Source organism: Cynocephalus volans, chromosome 3, assembly GCF_027409185.1.
Source record: "Cynocephalus volans isolate mCynVol1 chromosome 3, mCynVol1.pri, whole genome shotgun sequence".
Classification (NCBI taxonomy): domain Eukaryota; kingdom Metazoa; phylum Chordata; class Mammalia; order Dermoptera; family Cynocephalidae; genus Cynocephalus; species Cynocephalus volans.
In genome coordinates this window covers 1,400,515-1,416,821 of record NC_084462.1, presented here as the reverse complement: position 1 = coordinate 1,416,821, position 16,307 = coordinate 1,400,515, and the positions used below count along the sequence as shown (strand labels likewise).

General features: G+C 53.4%; 1 protein-coding gene across 4 annotated transcripts; it reads left to right on the top strand.

The window, feature by feature from the left end:
- The first annotated feature begins 464 nt into the window (after positions 1-464).
- On the top strand, positions 465-15,744 carry BCAT2 (branched chain amino acid transaminase 2). 4 transcript variants are annotated; one of them, XM_063088728.1, is made up of 11 exons: positions 465-626; positions 5,381-5,455; positions 5,789-5,992; positions 11,398-11,508; positions 11,599-11,718; positions 11,931-12,094; positions 13,047-13,189; positions 13,362-13,447; positions 13,651-13,791; positions 13,868-13,942; positions 14,791-15,744. In XM_063088728.1, exons 1-11 carry the CDS (start codon positions 603-605, stop codon positions 14,827-14,829), a joined length of 1,182 nt encoding a protein of 393 aa, XP_062944798.1. In that variant the 5' UTR covers positions 465-602; the 3' UTR covers positions 14,830-15,744. The 4 variants fall into 4 exon arrangements, with proteins under 4 accessions (XP_062944798.1, XP_062944799.1, XP_062944797.1 ...); XM_063088729.1 differs by lacking the exon at positions 14,791-15,744 and adding an exon at positions 14,509-14,783; XM_063088727.1 differs by lacking the exon at positions 14,791-15,744 and adding an exon at positions 14,470-14,783.
- The last annotated feature ends 563 nt before the right edge of the window (positions 15,745-16,307 follow it).

Genomic DNA, 16,307 nt, shown 5'->3' with positions numbered 1-16,307 from the left:
AAACGCGGTGAACCGTGTTTTTATCTCCTAAAGAGTTACAAAGAATACACATCTCGTTGGGAAGAAAAACGGTACTCAAGCAGGGAAGTATCCGGATTGAAGCGTGAAGCTACCCCCTTCATCCTACTGCCACCCTCTTCAGAGCCTTTCCCCAAAATCCCATTCCTTTTCCTGTGCATTTACGTGACATATGAGCCCCATAGACATTTATAGTGTGCTTTTCCTTTTCACAAAGAGGTCGTGATAAACAGAGGAGCTTTCGGGTCCTTGCCTTTGCTCTGTCTTGCCTCGGGCTGCTCATCCTCGCTAGCGCTCCACGGCAGTCCCTGTGTCAATGCACGTTTGAAAACCGCTGTGTGCTGTGCAGGGCACGAGCGTGGCTGGAGCCGAGCCCACGTGGGGGCTGGGACAAGGGCTGCATTTCAGTTCCCGCCCCTTCCCGCGCACGCGCTGTGCAGCCGGGCCCGGTGCTCTACAATCGGGGAGGCCCGGGGTGCCCGGCGGGCAGCCATCCCGCGGGAAGGGGCGTGAGCGGGGCGGGGCTGGAACGTCTTTCTCCGGGGCCGCGCCCCTGGCAGGCGTAATCACCCGCCGCACGGATCATGGCTGCAGCCGCACTGGGGCAGGTGGGTTCGCGGCCCCACGGCGGGGAAGGGGTGGCTGAGGAATCCCGGAGGGAGGCGCAGCCCGTCCGGCGTGGCGCCGCTTCTCTGGCCCTCAGGTTCCGCTGCCGAGAGCGGAGGAGGATGGGGCCCCTTGGAAAGGAGCACGAGGCTTTAATGGGGTGGAGTGGCAGACACAGATGGGAGGGGGCAAGTGACTGGTGTGGAGGGGACCTGAACGGGGAGCTAGTGGGAACCAGGGAGGAGGGGACTGTAGTAGGAGGGGCACGGACTGCGGTGGGGTGGCTGTGATTTGAGGAAGGTAGCCCTGGGGGAATTAGGGACAGAACAGTCGGCCTGTGGGGGCGCCAGGGTAAGGGGCCCGAGATCTCTAGCGGGCGGGCGTTGGATGAGGGCCCACAGTTCAGCCTCGGGTCTCGACTGGGAATTGGACCCAAGGTCTTATTTTCTTGCAACTAAAGGTAGATAAACGATAGATGCGGAATGTCGTGGCCCTGAAACCGCTTATCTGAAGCTCTGCACCTGGGTTGGAAATCGAGGCAGCTTCTCTTTGTCAGGGTGACATAGACCCTCCGGGCAAGAGTGGAACAGTATGTTCTTACTGGTATGATGTCATACTGAAGAGTTTCGGAGAGTCTATGATTTTAGACAACAAGTTTTCTCAGTGAGGAAGGAAACAGTCAAAGAAGGGGAAAGAGGGTGCTTACAACCTGTGACAGCTGCAGCATAACCATGGGAGAAGTGTTTCCTGTTAACTTCGCATCTGTCTTCATCTGAGTCTTTTATCCCAGCCTGATGAATAGCAGGGCAGGGGCTTTCTCCGGGTCTTAGCGACTTACAGGGATAATCCTGGGATATGACGTGGGTAATCTGGGTTTTGATGGTGACACCCGTGGGCTATGGTGGGACAGTCCTGATCTTTGACGAGTACAGTTTGGGGCTGTGATGTGGAAGGTCCTACATGGCACAGTTCCGGTGTAATAGGACAGCTCTGAACTCTAATGGGATAGTCCTGGGCTCTGATGAAGACAGTTTTATCCCGTAAAGGAAATAGTCTGGGGCTGAGTCCTGAGCTCTGGTGGATAAAGTCTTGGACTTTGATGTGGTGACTGTCATGGACTGTGAAGGAGACAGTGCTGGGCCATAGCAGGGTGACATGGAGATAGTCCTGCGTTCTGAAAGGGACAGCCCTGGGATTTGACAGGGACAGTACTGGGCTATAGTGGGGAAAAGTGGTGGGCTTTGGAGGGGGGACAGTCCTGAGCTGTGCTGAGACAGTACTTTGTTCTGGCTGCGGTGGGGACAGCCCTGGGAAGTGACAGGGACAATCTGGGGTTGTGATGTGGAGAGTCTTGGGCTGTCACGGGAAAGTCCTCATCTGCGATGGGAGAGTCCTGAGCCATAAAAGGACAGTTCTGGCACTTGATGAAACAGCTTAGGCTGTGATAGGTACAGTTCTTGGCTGAGACAAGGATAGCGCTGCCTTATGACAGTGTCTCTCCTGGACTGTGATATGGGGACAGTCCTGGGGTGTGGAGGAAAGTGCTGGACTTTGACAGGGACATTCCTGGTCTTTGGTGATAGTCCTGGGCTGTGTAGGACATAGTGGGGGCTCCATTATGTCTCAGAGCCCTGCCCTATGGCTTCCCCCACCCTCAGCCCTTCATTTCTTTCTTTCTTTCTTTCTTTTTTTTTTAAAAGATGACCGGTAAGGGGATCTTAACCCTTGACTTGGTGTTGTCAGCACCACGCTCAGCAAGTGAGCCAACCGGCCATCCATATATGGGATCCAAACCCGTAGCCTTGGTGTTATCAGCACCACAGTCTACCGAGTGAGCCACGGGCCAGCCCAGCCCTTCATTTCTTAATTCAGCCCCAATCCTTTTACATTCTTTGTCCCAGTAGCCCATCTGAAATCTGGGGGGCCGGTCTCCTTTGGCTCCAATCCCCATGGCTTGGGGTGTGGGATGCCTTCCTTGAGCGAGGTGAGACTCCTGCCCTTAGAGAAATGCCCTGGGAGGATGAAGGCAGCTTCTCCCATTGCCGCAGGGTCTCTGGCCGGTGGGGATTTATAATCTCCTGGACACCGTGCACAGCGCCTTCTCTCTGTCTTGTGGTGTGTAGTGTTTTTCCACCTCTCCTGCTTTCTCTCTCTCCTCAACGTCTTTGTCTCTAGGCACCCTAAGACAATTTCTCTCCAGGTGTTGGCACCTCTGTCTCTCCCAGTCTGTTCTCATTTCTCTGGGTCTCCCTTCCGCTCTGGGATCTGTCATCTGAAGTGTGGTCTTTGTCTATTTTTTTTTTTTTTGTGGATGGCCGGCACAGGGATTCGATGGTCTTTGTCTGTTTCTCTCTTTGTTCCTCATTCTCTGTCTCGTGGCTTCTCTTTATCTTGCCCTCAGTATTTTCCCTTGATTTCCCCAGAGTTTATTTTCCTTCCTTCCTTCCTTCCTTCCAAACAGTACAGGGATTGAACCTAGACTTGGTGTTATCAGCATCACGCTCTAATCAACTGAGCTAACCGGCCAGCCCCTCCAGGCTTTATTTCTTTGCCTGAGTTTGTCTCCCTCTCTGTCTCTTGTCTCAGTTTCCCTCTCCCTTCATGATCAGATCTATTTTGGCATCTCTTGGCCTCGGTTTCAGTTCTGGTCAGTTTGTGTTCCCCATTTCTGTCTCTTTCTCATTTGTCCTCTACCCACTCTTACTCATTTTTATTTTTTTCATTCTGGCTCCCTCTGAAGGCTGCTCACCTGCCCACATGCTGACTGTTCCCGTGCTCTGTGTCCATCCTCTGCGTATTGTGGATGTTCTGTCCCCTCCTGGGCAGAAGCAATGGCTGCAGGGCTATGCAGGCTACATGTTGCCACCTAGAGGCCATGATGGGGGCCCACACTGTGATCATCCCAGAAGCCCTTGGCTCCAAACCAGCAAGACCACATCACATCTCAGCCTCATGGCCCAGATTTCACCACACTGCAGCCCCGCAGTCCCTATCTCCCTGGGACTCACCTACTGATTGGTGACCGCTGCCTTTCACATCCAGTTTCACTTGGTGCCAGCTCATCCAGCTCACAGGGCACGACCAAGCTAGGCTGCTCTGTCTCCCTCAACCACGACCCAGCTGCCTCCCTGCAGGGCTGGGGAAGGAGGCATTGTTAGGTCAAAGGTCACCAGGGAGGGGCCACCCTGCTGGACACAGCCAGCCTGCACTCCCTAGCTCCCATGTGGAGGGCCAAAAGGGAAGTATGCATTTGAGCGTTGTCCAGTGATGACTGCCATAGCCCTCAGAAGCCTCTGGGGGTGGGCCCCAGGTCCCTGTGGCTGACCCTCAGCCCCTGGAATCTGAAGGGAATTGGAGTTACTGCCAAAGTGGTGTCCAGGGTGTGGGGTTGGGGGAATAAGACTCCTGGGTCTGAGGGAGGAGGGGGCTGGGGGCCTGGACTCCTGGGTCTGAGGTAGGTGGGGGCTGGGGGCCCGGACTCCTGGGTCTGAGGGAGGAGGGGGCTGGGGGCCCGGACTCCTGGGTCTGAGGGAGGAGGGGGCTGGGGGCCCGGACTCCTGGGTCTGAGGGAGGAGGGGGCTGGGGGCCCGGACTCCTGGGTCTGAGGGAGGAGGGGGCTGGGGGCCCGGACTCCTGGGTCTGAGGGAGGAGGGGGCTGGGGGCCCGGACTCCTGGGTCTGAGGGGGGAGGGGCTGGGGGCCCGGACTCCTGGGTCTGAGGGGGGAGGAGCTGGGGGCCCGGACTCCTGGGTCTGAGGGGGGAGGAGCTGGGGGCCCGGACTCCTGGGTCTGAGGGGGGAGGAGCTGGGGGCCCGGACTCCTGGGTCTGAGGGGGGAGTGGCTGGGGGCCCGGACTCCTGGGTCTGAGGGAGGAGGGGGCTGGGGGCCCGGACTCCTGGGTCTGAGGGAGGAGGGGGCTGGGGGCCCGGACTCCTGGGTCTGAGGGGGGAGGGGGCTGGGGACCCGGACTCCTGGGTCTGAGGGGGTAGGGGCTGGGGGCCCGGACTCCTGGGTCTGAGGGGGGAGGGGCTGGGGGCCCGGACTCCTGGGTCTGAGGGAGGAGGGGCTGGGGGCCCGGACTCCTGGGTCTGAGGGGGGAGGGGCTGGGGGCCCGGACTCCTGGGTCTGAGGGAGGAGGGGCTGGGGGCCCGGACTCCTGGGTCTGAGGGAGGAGACGGCTCGGTGTCTGGACTCCTGGGTCATAGGGAGGAGAGGCTGGGGGTCTGGATTTCTTGATCTGAGGGAAGAGAGATTGGGGACCTTGAATCCTGGGTCTGAGGTAGGAGGGGTTAGGGACCTGGACTCCTGAGTGTGGGGAAAATGAGCTGTGGGTCCCTCACTTTTCTAATCTTGTCAGGATTTAGGTCCCCCAGGAGGCCGTCACTTACCTGTGCTCCTTCTCTCATTGTCGTCGTCTTGTGTGAGCTTGTCTTGGCGGACTGGGGCCAAAGTTCCCTGCCGTTGACTTTGCCCCGGCATGGAGGAGGGGGAGTGGAACTGACTCTGCTCTTACTAAGGACAGCCTCATGGGGGCGGGAAGGGGACCTGGCCTCCTTCAAGAATCTCCTTCCCCCTACACAGTGATCAGACAGGAGAAGGGATTTGGCCAGGGCCACATACCTGTCTAGAATGCCCTAGGACTGGGACAAAGCAGGCCAGAGGGCCTTCTACGTGCAGGGGTGGCAGAAGGCATGCTAGGGCCCCTGATCTCTTCCACTGTCGGTTCCTCACCTTTGTCACTTCTCTTCCCATCCCAGATCTGGGTCCGAAAACTTCTCACTGTCCCTTGGCATCTTTGTGGTCCTAGGAGATATGCATCCTCCAGTTTCAAGGTGAAAGAAGGGAACCGTATGCTTGGATCTGAAGGACAGTGGTTGGGACCCACTCTCCTGGGTCTGAGGGAGGAGGGGGCTGACAGCTGGATTTGGGCATCTCCATCTCTGAAAGGTCCACATCCCAGAGGTGAAGGTGGGCAGCAGTGGGATTGCTTAGTAGCCTGGCTTCAGCCAGTGGGAAAGATGAAAACGCATGTCCCAGAAGCCTCTGGGGCAGGGGGTCCCTCTTCTCTATGGGTCTGAGGCCCAGGGGTTCTTGGTAGTAGGACTTTTTTAGTTTGGAGATTGTGGCCAGATCCAGGATACTGTGACCTCCCCGTCTTTTCTCAGGCTGCAGACCTGCAGCTGGAAATAACGCAGGAGCCTCATAAGAAGCCTGACCCCAGGAAGCCCCTGGTGTTTGGGAAGACATTCACTGACCACATGCTGCTGGTGGAATGGAACAGGAAGAATGGCTGGGGCCAACCTCGAATCCAGCCCTTCCAGAGCCTCATGCTGCACCCGGCCTGCTCTGGCCTCCACTACTCTGTGCAGGTGGCGTGGCGACTGACCTCTATCCCTTGTTCCTGTCCACATGCCTTCCTCCTTGCGGTGTCTCTTGCCAGGTGCACTTCCCCAGGTCTGCTTTTTGTGTGTTTCTTCTTTCTCTGCACTCATCATCCATTTTCAGAGGACTCCCATGTCCCAGACTGGGTGACGCTGGGTCTCCCAAGATGAGCAGACCAGTTCCTGCACTCGAAAACCCTGTGCTTTGGTACTCAGTGTGATCTGTGCTCTGACGGAGGCATTGCGGAGGCCAGAAGTTACCCGGGTCTATCTCGAAAGAAAGTGGGTCCTCTCCTGGCAAAGAGGGAAACTTAGGATGTTAGAGGAAGAAGGGATAGTCAGTACAAAGTCCCACATGGGAGAAGATCCTGGAATATTTGGGAGGAATTGTTGGATTGGAGGAGACTGAGGATGTCATCAGGGCCATAGAGTAGCTGTGGGGCTGGGACCTTGCCCATTTTGCTGGGAGCCATGGGGGGCTCTACGCAGGGGTGGAGGAGGGCCAGATCTGGCTATCGTAAGACCCCTCTCAGGTCGTGTGGAGGATGAGCTGCAGTTGACAGACTGGAGGCCAGGAGGCCAGGCTGGGACAGAGATCCAGGTGGGAGAGGATTGGGAGGTGTGGAGGTCTGAACTGAGGACAGACCGGAGGAGAGGGAGCAAAGAGAGTCAGTGACAGGAGGGACTGGCAGGATGGGGGACGGAAAGGAAGAGAGGGCCCAGGATGGTGCCCAGAGGTCTGGCCAGGCAACCAGGGGCCTGTCCCCAAACGGGGACCCAGGAGGAGGAGCAGCTTTGCGGCACCTGGCCAGAGTGAGAGGCCTGTGAAGTTTCTCGGAGAGACATCCAGGAGGCACTTAGTTTTATGACTTCAAGTTGCGGCTGAAAGCAAAGTCCTCAGGGAGAAGCTTGAGTTGAAACAAGACTTAGATGAGCATTTTACAGCTCCAGTCACTGGTTTGCAGTTTGGGTGATTTTTGTCTTCCAAGTTGTTAGGTCTTCCTTCCTTCCTTCCTTCCTTCCTTCCTCCCTCCCTCCCTCCCTCCCTCCCTCCCTCCCTCCTTCCCTCCCTCCCTCCCTCCCTCCTTCCCTCCTTCCCCCCTTCCTTTCCTTCACTTCTTTCTCTACCTCTTTCTATCAGAATTTTTAGGTGTTTTCTTTTTAATCCCTACCTACTCTGGACATTTAACTAGAACCAATCAGTTCTGTACAGAGGAGACACATCTTCAGTAGCAGTTAGACATTCAAGTGAGCACGGAAGTGGGACAGTCAGGATCACGTCTGCAGATCCCTCAGGAAGGTGGCTAGTTGTAGACCACTGTTAACCTCTCCTGTCAGCCGAACACGGCCAGTTGTCCTCCTGATGGGGACCCAGTATTTTTTCTTCAGTTGAGTGAGTGCAGATGAAGTATTGTGTTTAGAGGCCCTGGCATACAAAATATACATTTCTGCAATCCCTCTCATACAGGGGACAGGGCAAGCTGAGGCCCATGTCACCCTCACTCTGGGACGTGTGTGGAATAGCAGGTGGACCACGTGTATTATTATTTTTTATGATAGTGGTAATAATATACATAACTAACAATACATGCAACATAAAATGTACCATTTTAACCATTTTATTTTTTGTTTATTTTTGGCAGCTGGCTGGTGTGGGATTTTAACCTTTATGAAGTCTACAATTCAGGGCAGTTACCACATGCACAATGTTGTGAAACCAACACCACTATCTATAGAGTGCTAGAATTTCTTTATCAGCCCAAACAGAATCCCATACCCAATAAGCAATATTCATTTGTCCTGACAACCGTCAATCTGCTTTCTCTCTCTGTCCGCCGGTGTTTTTTTTTGTTGTTGTTGTTGTTTTTCTTTTTTTTTAAAGATGACCAGTAAGGGGATCTCAACCCTTGACTTGGTGTTGTCAGCACCACGCTCACCCAGTGAGCGAACCGGCCATCCCTGTATGGGATCCGAACTGGTGGCCTTGGTGTTACCAGCACCGCACTCTTCCAACTGAGCCACAGTCCGGCTCCCCCACCTGTGTTTTTAAATTTTTATTTTATTTGGAGGGTTTTTTAAAAATTAAACACAACTTTTTTAAAAAAATGGGTCATATAGGGGCCGGCCTGTGGCTCACTTGGGAGAGTGTGATGCTGATAACACCAAGGCCACGTGTTCGGATCCCTATATAGGGATGGCTGGTTTGCTCACTTTGGGGAACGTGGTGCTGACAACACCAAGTCAAGGGTTAAGACCCCCTTACCGGTCGTCTTTATTAAAAAAAAAAAAAAGAAAAGAAAAAAGATAAAATGGGTCATATATTCACACAATTCAAAATTCTAAATGTACAAAAGGGAATATGCCTTCCCAGCCCCCAGCCATCTCATTGCTGTCTCCAGAGGCAGTCTCGTCACTTGTTCTCATGTCCTTCTAGAGCTTTCCTTTCTGGGTATCAACATTGATGTGTGTAATTCTTTTGTTACCTTCTTTCCACACAAAAGGTAGCACTCACTGGCACCATGCTTTCTTCCTTTAATGCACTTTAGAGATGCTTCTATAGCAGTCCTTGAAGAACTTTTTCCTCCCTTTTTTGCAGCTGGATAGCACTCCATCTCAACAGGGCACCTTATTAGGCAGTCCCCTGTTGTTGGACACTAAGGTTGTTTCAGTCTCGTGCTATTATAAGCAATGTTGCAATAAACAGTCTAGAACACAAATCACTTCCTTTAAGTGCATCCTCTGTTCAGTTTCTAAAATTGTTGGGTCAAAGTACATATATGCTTGTCATCGGTCAGTGTTGCCACATTCACTTGTAGTGAAGTTGTGTCAGTTTCCACAGCCACCAGCAGAACCTGTTTCCCTGTACCTTACACAACACTTGTCAAACTTTTTGATCTTTTCTAATCTCCTAAGTAGCTTTTTTTTTTTTTTTTAAGATGACCGGTAAGGGGATCTTAACCCTTGACTTGGTGTTATCGGCACCACGCTCTCCCAAGTGAGTCACAGGATGGCCCAAATGTCCTAAATAGTTTTAAAGGTGTCTCAGAGTAATTTTAATTTGCATTTCCTCCCAGTTATGAATGAAGTTGACTATTTTCTCACAAGCTTAAGAGCCATTTGTATTTCCTTTTCTGTGACCTATCCATTTGCTAGGCTGACTTTTCTATCAGGTTGGGTTTTTAAAAATTGATTTGTAAGGGGCGGCCCGTGGCTCATTGGGAGACCGTGGTGCTGACAACACCAGATCAAGGGTTAAGATCCCCTTGCCGGTCATATTTTTTTTTTTTTTTTTTCTTAAAAGATGACCGGTAAGGGGATCTTAACCCTTGACTTGGTGTTGTGAGCACCACGCTCAGACAGTGAGCAAACCGGCCATCCGTATATGGGATCCGAACCCGGGGCCTTGGTGTTATCAGCACCGCACTCTCCCGAGTGAGCCACGGGCCGGCCCAATGTTTGTTGTTTTAAACGACTATGTTTTGGGGATAATTTTTTTTTTTTTTTTTTTTTTTTTTTTTTTTTCGTGACCGGCACTCAGCCAGTGAGTGCACCGGTCAGTCCTATATAGGATCCGAACCCGCGGCGGGAGAGTCGCCGCGCTGCCAGCGCAGCACTCTACCAAGTGCGCCACGGGCTCGGCCCGCCGGTCATATTTTTAAAAAGTAATAAAATAAAAATTGATTTGTAGATGTTATAACATCAAGGTCAAAAGTCTGGATCCCCATACTGGCCAGCCACTAAAAAAAAAAAAAAAATTAATTTGTAGGAGCACTTCATATATTGGATAAACCATTTGTGATGTGAGTTGGAAAATTTTTGCCAGTGTATTTTATGTTCATGCAATCAAATATATCTTTTTTTATTTTTTTGGATTCTGTGATTTGTCATGTTTAAAAAGATTCGAAAGACCATCCCCAATCCAATATATAGGTTACTTTGTGTTTTCTTCTATACCTTTCATGGTTTAATACATTTTTTTTTTCATTTAAACTTTTAATCCGTGTGGGATGTTTTCTGATGTGAAGTGTTGAGGTAAGGATCCAGTTTAATTTTTTTTCTAGATGGATATTTGGGTGTCTATCCCGTTGTTCAATCTGTCTATTCATATCATAGGTTTATAATCTGTTTTAATATCTAGTAGGGCTACTCCCTGTAGCGGCCCCCGCCCCTTATTATTTTTTCCCCCAAAACATATACTGGCTGTTTTTACTTGTTTTTCATTCTTCATTCATTCGACAAAGACCTACTATGTGCCAAGCACCATGCTAGGTACAACATAGTGGGGAGGTTCTCTGGTAAATGTGTCAGATGTGGTCCCTGCCCTAGGGCTCTTCTGGTCTGTAGTGGAGCACCTGTTGAACCAACTAACATGGAACCATGAGGCAGTAATCAGGCTACCCTGACCTGTCTGGGGGTGAGGGCTACGCCATGAAGGATGGAACGTTTAAGCTGAGCCCTAACAGATGATTTGGAAGACATGAGGTCAAGTAAGGAGAGTTTCCTGCCAGAGGACCTGACCAGTGCAAACCCTGGGAGCAGGAGGCAACCATGGTGGCAGCAATGTGGGAGCAGTGGGCAGAGTGTTAGTACAGGAGGCTGGAGGTTTTTTCTTTTTTTGCTGGCGGCTGGCCAGTATGTGGATCCAAGCCCTTGACCTTGGTGTTATCAGCACCATGAGCTAATTGGCCAGCCCAGAAGGCTGGAGGTAAGAGAGGCCAGATCAGGAGGGGTCCCGAAGGTCAAGGTGAGGATTTGGGCTTTCTCCTGAGAACAACAGGGTGGGGATGGGGATCAACTTTTAATTTTTGTACTCAAAAACAAAAAAGATTTAACATTGGAAATTCCAAACAGAAGTAGGATAATAGAATGCGCGCCACCCCCAGCCCCCCGCCACGCTGCTTTGTCTGTTAGCACCTGTTGGCCACAATCTTGTTTCATCCGGACTTCCACCCTCTTCTCCCTTTCTGTATGATTGTGAAGCAAATCCTGTTATTTCATCCATAATGATTTCACTGTTTTTCTAAAACACCAGGACTCTTAAAAATATGACTTCCACACCATATCATTCCTGAAAACTATTGAGAGAAACATGGAAAGGGTTTGAGTGGGCATTCTCTCTGGGTCTCTCTAGTTACCTCTGGATCCACTGTCTCTTTTCCACTCTCTCTGGCTGCTGTCCTTTGCATTCTTGAGTCTCTGTGTCTCTTTCTGTCTACCTGTTTGTCTGTCTGTCCATCTCTGTGACTCAGTTCCCCAGCTCTCTTGGTCTCTGCCTCCATCTCTCTGTGTCTGTATCTTTGTGTATCAGTCTCAGTCTGTCCTGGCATCTTTCACTATCTCTCCATGACAATCTGGGGAGGTGTCTGAGCCTGCCACCCACTTGTCCCCTGCAGCTCTTTGAGGGCATGAAGGCGTACAAAGGCAGAGACCAGCAGGTGCGCCTCTTCCGACCCTGGCTCAATATGGACCGGATGCTGCGCTCAGCCCTGCGCCTCTGCCTGCCGGTGAGGGGCCCCCGCCCACCTGGGTGGAGGAGAGTGTGGGGTGAGGCAAGGGCCTCGAGGGCCTGCTGACTTGTCCTGCATCCTGCCCAGAGTTTCGACAAGGTCGAGCTGCTCGAGTGCATCCGTCGGCTCATTGAACTAGACAAGGACTGGGTTCCTGACGGCACCGACAGCAGCCTCTATGTGCGGCCTGTGCTCGTGGGTAATGAGGTGGGCCTGACTCCCAGGGCTGAGAGTTGGGACGAGGGCTGGGGAACTGGGCTTGCAGGCGGGGTGGATTCTGAAAGGGAGGGCTGGGAATCCAGATGCATGGGTTGGGGGAGGGGCAAGAGGTGGGGGTCTGGACTCCTGGGTCTGAGGGAGGAGGGGGCTAGGGGCCCTGACTCCTAGGTCCCTGATGCTGCCCCCTCTGTCCATCACAGATGTCGCTGGGTGTCAGCCGTGCCACGCAAGCCCTCCTATATGTCATTCTCTGCCCCGTGGGCTCATACTTCCCTGGAGACTCCATGACCCCTGTCTCCCTCTTGGCAGACCCAACATTCATCCGGGCTTGGGTGGGTGGGGTCGGCAACTACAAACTGGGTGGGTAAGTAGCGTCCCCACCCTCAGAACATCTGGTGCATTGGACATCAGAGACAAAGGGTTTAGTATCCATGCTTTCGGGTGTTCCTGCATGTCCATTGTCTTCCTAGCTGTGTTTCACATGGTCGGACAGTTCAGGCCACGAGCTGGGGTCTGATGTCACTGGCATCCTGTTAGGCATGGGGCTCAGTGCTGAGTGCTGTATCCCTGTGACCTCCCTGATCCCTAAAAACAAACTATGGAAGGAGGAAGGGATTATTTTACAGATAGACAACTGGGCTCAGAAATGGGAAGGTATTGGATGGAGGTCAGTGGATTGGCCAGGATTGGCGGGAGCCTCCAGGAATGAGGTTTCCACTTGGCTCATTGATCTCACTCCCAGGAAGCCTCCCCCATCACCAAGACTGGACTGCGCCCCCCACTGCCCGGCTCCCAGTCAGCTGGGCCTCCCGTGCCTGTCACCCCGTGGGGACTTTTTTTTTTTTTTTTTTTTTTTTTAAGATGACCGGTAAGGGGATCTTAACCCTTGACTTGGTGTTGTCAGCACCACGCTCAGCCAGTGAGCGAACCGGCCATCTCTATATAGGGATCCGAACCCGTGGCCTTGGTGTTACCAGCACCGCACTCTACCGAGTGAGCCACGGGCTGGCCCTGAAAATGGTTTTGAAGATAGTTGGGGATTTGATCATGATGAAAGGGCTGAGGAAGCTGATCCCAGCAAAGGCAACAGTGGTGCACTTGGAATCTAGAAAATAGGAAGAGGCGGGAAACATGCCATCCAGGGTCTTGATGTCAAGCTAATGGCCGGGGATTTTGTCCTGGGGACACTGGGGATTCACAAGAGGGCTGTGACCTGGGGAGGGGCAGAGGTAGTCCTGGTATGGAAAGACTCGTCTAGGGCCATGCTGGGGAAGGATGGGCCCCTTGCCCTGTCCAACCAGGCTGTTCTCCACCAGGAATTATGGGCCCACAGTGTTAGTGCAAGAGGAGGCGCAAAAGAAGGGATGTGAACAGGTTCTCTGGCTGTATGGGCCTGACCACCAGCTCACCGAGGTGGGCACCATGAACATCTTCATCTACTGGACCCACGAGGATGGGGGTGAGTCCACCCATGACCCAACCCAAGCCCTGGTGGGAAGTGGTGGTAACAGAATTCCTAGCAGGCTGCAGGCCCCCGGGATTCAGCAGGCAGGGGTGTGTGGCTCCTAAGAGGATGGGAGAGGTTCTAGAGGGTGTGAGGTAACATCCCCCATCTCTTACACTTGACCTAGTGCTGGAGCTGGTGACCCCCTCGCTGGATGGAGTCATCCTGCCTGGAGTAGTCAGACAGAGTCTGCTGGACCTGGCTCAGACCTGGGTGAGAGTGTGGTGATGGCTTTGGGTGATGGGATATCTGTGTATTGGAGGCACAGCATCAGGGGGCTGTGGTGGGGACTGGGGCACACTGGCTTGTCTCTGCCTCCCTCTCTTGAAGGCTCTGTCTTTCTCACCATCCTTGGAGAGGGAGAGGCAGGGGTCTGCAGCAAGGCAGCCCTTGTACCTCTGCCCCTTGCCCCTCAGGGAGAGTTCCGCGTAGCAGAGCGCAGGATTACCATGAAGGAGTTGCTGCGGGCCCTGGAGGAGGGACGGGTACGGGAAGTCTTTGGCTCAGGCACCGCTTGCCAGGTCTGCCCTGTGCACCGAATCCTGTACAAAGGCAAGGTGAGGCAGTGCTGCCATTGTGGGTGTGAGAGTAGGAAGGGTAGCGGCCCAGTCTTCATGGCACCTTCTTCCCCAGCACCTCCACATTCCCACCATGGAAAATGGACCTGAGCTTATCCTCCGCTTCCAGAAGGAGCTGAAGGTGATCCAGGTGAGGGGCACTTGTGGGGAAATGAGCTGGATGCTTGTTCACCAGAGTAGTTCATGTCCCATGAGCCTCTGGACTGAGAACCGACCTCCTCCTCAATAGTGCCAGGAACAGATAATGGCTCCTCCTATCAGCCTCTGGGCCTCGGGACGAGTTGGCTTCCCATGAACCTCTGTGGCCTGGAACACCCCTTGGGTCTATAACCTTTTATGGGAGCTTCTGGAGACCTGGCCTAGTTCTTTGGCCTGAGAAATTCCCTTCCCCTGAGCCTCTGCGGCCCCTGGGTCTCCTGGTGGGAGAACTCCCTTTCCATGAGCTTCTTGGACCGTAGCCACTCCTCTGGCCACAGAAGTTGGCCACCCAAGATCCCCTAGGCTATCCCTTTGGCCTGAGAAATCTTCCTCCTATGAGCCTCTGGACTTGGCTTCCTCTCTGCCCAAGAATCTTTCCTCCCGTACGCTTCTGGAGGCATTCCCACCCTTCTGAGCCAAGGTTTCTGTCCCCTGAGAACCTCTGGGCTCCTCTCCCAGCACTCGAGCCCTAGAGCTACCGTTCCGGTGTCCTGTAAGCTCCTGTGCAGCCACACCTAGAACTACACTTCCCTGACACGACCTTTCTGTGCTGAGAACGACTTTTCCCAAGAGCCTTCGGAACTGCATTTCTCTTAAGCCTCTGCGCCGTCTTTCTTGATGCTCCCTGCCCTGGTTGTTGGCGGCCCTCCGGGAAGGGAACTACATTTCCCATGAGGCCCTCGAGCGCAACCCCCTCAGCACTCAGCCTGGGACGCGCCAGGGCCTGCTGGGAGTTGCAGTGCGGCGTCCACATCACTCTCCGCCTTGGTCGTCCCGCAGTACGGAACCAGCGCCCACGAGTGGATGTTCCAGGTGTGACGCTGCGGGATGTGCCCGACCGCTCGTCGGATCTGCCGACCTGCAGCATCCAGTCCTGCCGGCCCTCGCCTCTATACCAATGACTCACCTGAAGTGCAATATGAAACAGAAGGCCGCGGGACTGGACGCCTGGGCCTCGGGCGCCCCCACGTGGTCGCTACACTCCCAAAGCCGTGAGGGCCCGACCCAGACGTCTTCGCTCCCAGCCCTGCATCTCGGGCATCAGACCCCCCTGCTGCTCCATGCTAAAGATGCGCCTGGAGCTGACTCCGCATCTCTCCGTTCTTAGGCTGGACTCCCCGGTGCTGCCATTGCTCCCCCCCCCCTCTGTCCTTGCAGCAATTTTGAAATAAAATGCCAAAGAACAAGACATTAGCTGTCATCTCCAGTGATGCAACTCGGGAACCTTGGAGTCTTAAGCCAGGAGTTCTAGTCCTCAGCCCATTTTATTTTCAAGGACCCAGTAATTCGAGCCGCTAGTGTCCAGGCGGTTTCTCCAACCTGGGAGAGCTTTCTATTTCACTTACACTGAGCTTAGTATCTTCCCTACTAACCTCCTCCTCCCCATCTTAGGGACATTTCCACCGTATACCCAGACACTAGGGCAGACCCCTCAGCATTGGGGGGTCTCAAAGCCCAGCAGTCCCCAAGCCCTGTTCCTCTTGCCTCCTGATTCTGCTGTCTGTTCCCTCTTCTTTGTCCCCCCAGCCCTGGCTTCAGCTCAAGTCTTGTCTTTTGCCTACACCCCTGTCCCAGCCTCCTCTCTGGCCTCCTAGCCTCAAGTCTGTCCCCTGCCTGGCCCCAAAGGGGTCTTTCTACACCCAGAGCTGGCCCTGCCCCTCCCATGCTCATAGCCCTCCCATGGTGTCCCAGTACCCTCAGCCAGTACTGCAGATGGTGTGCCATGGTGGGTCTAGAGTGAGACACGATACTGATACTTTCTACTGCTGGAGGAGGTGAACTTCAAGAAATTTATAAAACATAGTGTCCATATGCCTCTGTGTGATTCTGTGTGTCCTAATCTTGGCCCCCTCACACACACACACTTTCATAGTTGCTATGTGGATGTGTAGAAAGAGCCAGGTATTGGATTCAAAAGTCTGCCTCTGTTTTCTGCATGCTGTGTGATCTTGGATGTGTCACTTTATCTCTTTGATCCAGTTTGCTGGAGGGACACCCTGTGGGACTATTTGGCAGACATGGCCTGTGAACTGTCCAGCAGCCATCAGCCTTGGGACTAGAATTCTAATTTATTAGGCCAGCAGCTGACCCATTACCACACCCTCACATCCCCTTTTGTCCATGATTGCTCAAGGGAAGGTTACAGGCCAACAAGACCCAAGGGAAAATTTGCCTGGAGGCCTCTGGGAAGCTTTCTTCCCTTGAGAAAAGAATCCAGAAGGGCTACCTCCTCTTCCCTCCATCTGGCTGTTGATTACTCAGAAGAGTGATGCTCAGAGATGCTGTAGCCATTTTGT

Excerpts from the sequence above, each read along its gene's own strand:
- BCAT2 (XM_063088727.1), top strand. The coding sequence starts at position 603 with ATGGCTGCAGCCGCACTGGGGCAG. Across the intron at positions 627-5,380 it reads CTGCAGCCGCACTGGGGCAG|ATCTGGGTCCGAAAACTTCT; the intron begins GTGGGTTCGCGG and ends TTCCCATCCCAG. Across the intron at positions 11,719-11,930 it reads CTGTGCTCGTGGGTAATGAG|ATGTCGCTGGGTGTCAGCCG; the intron begins GTGGGCCTGACT and ends TGTCCATCACAG.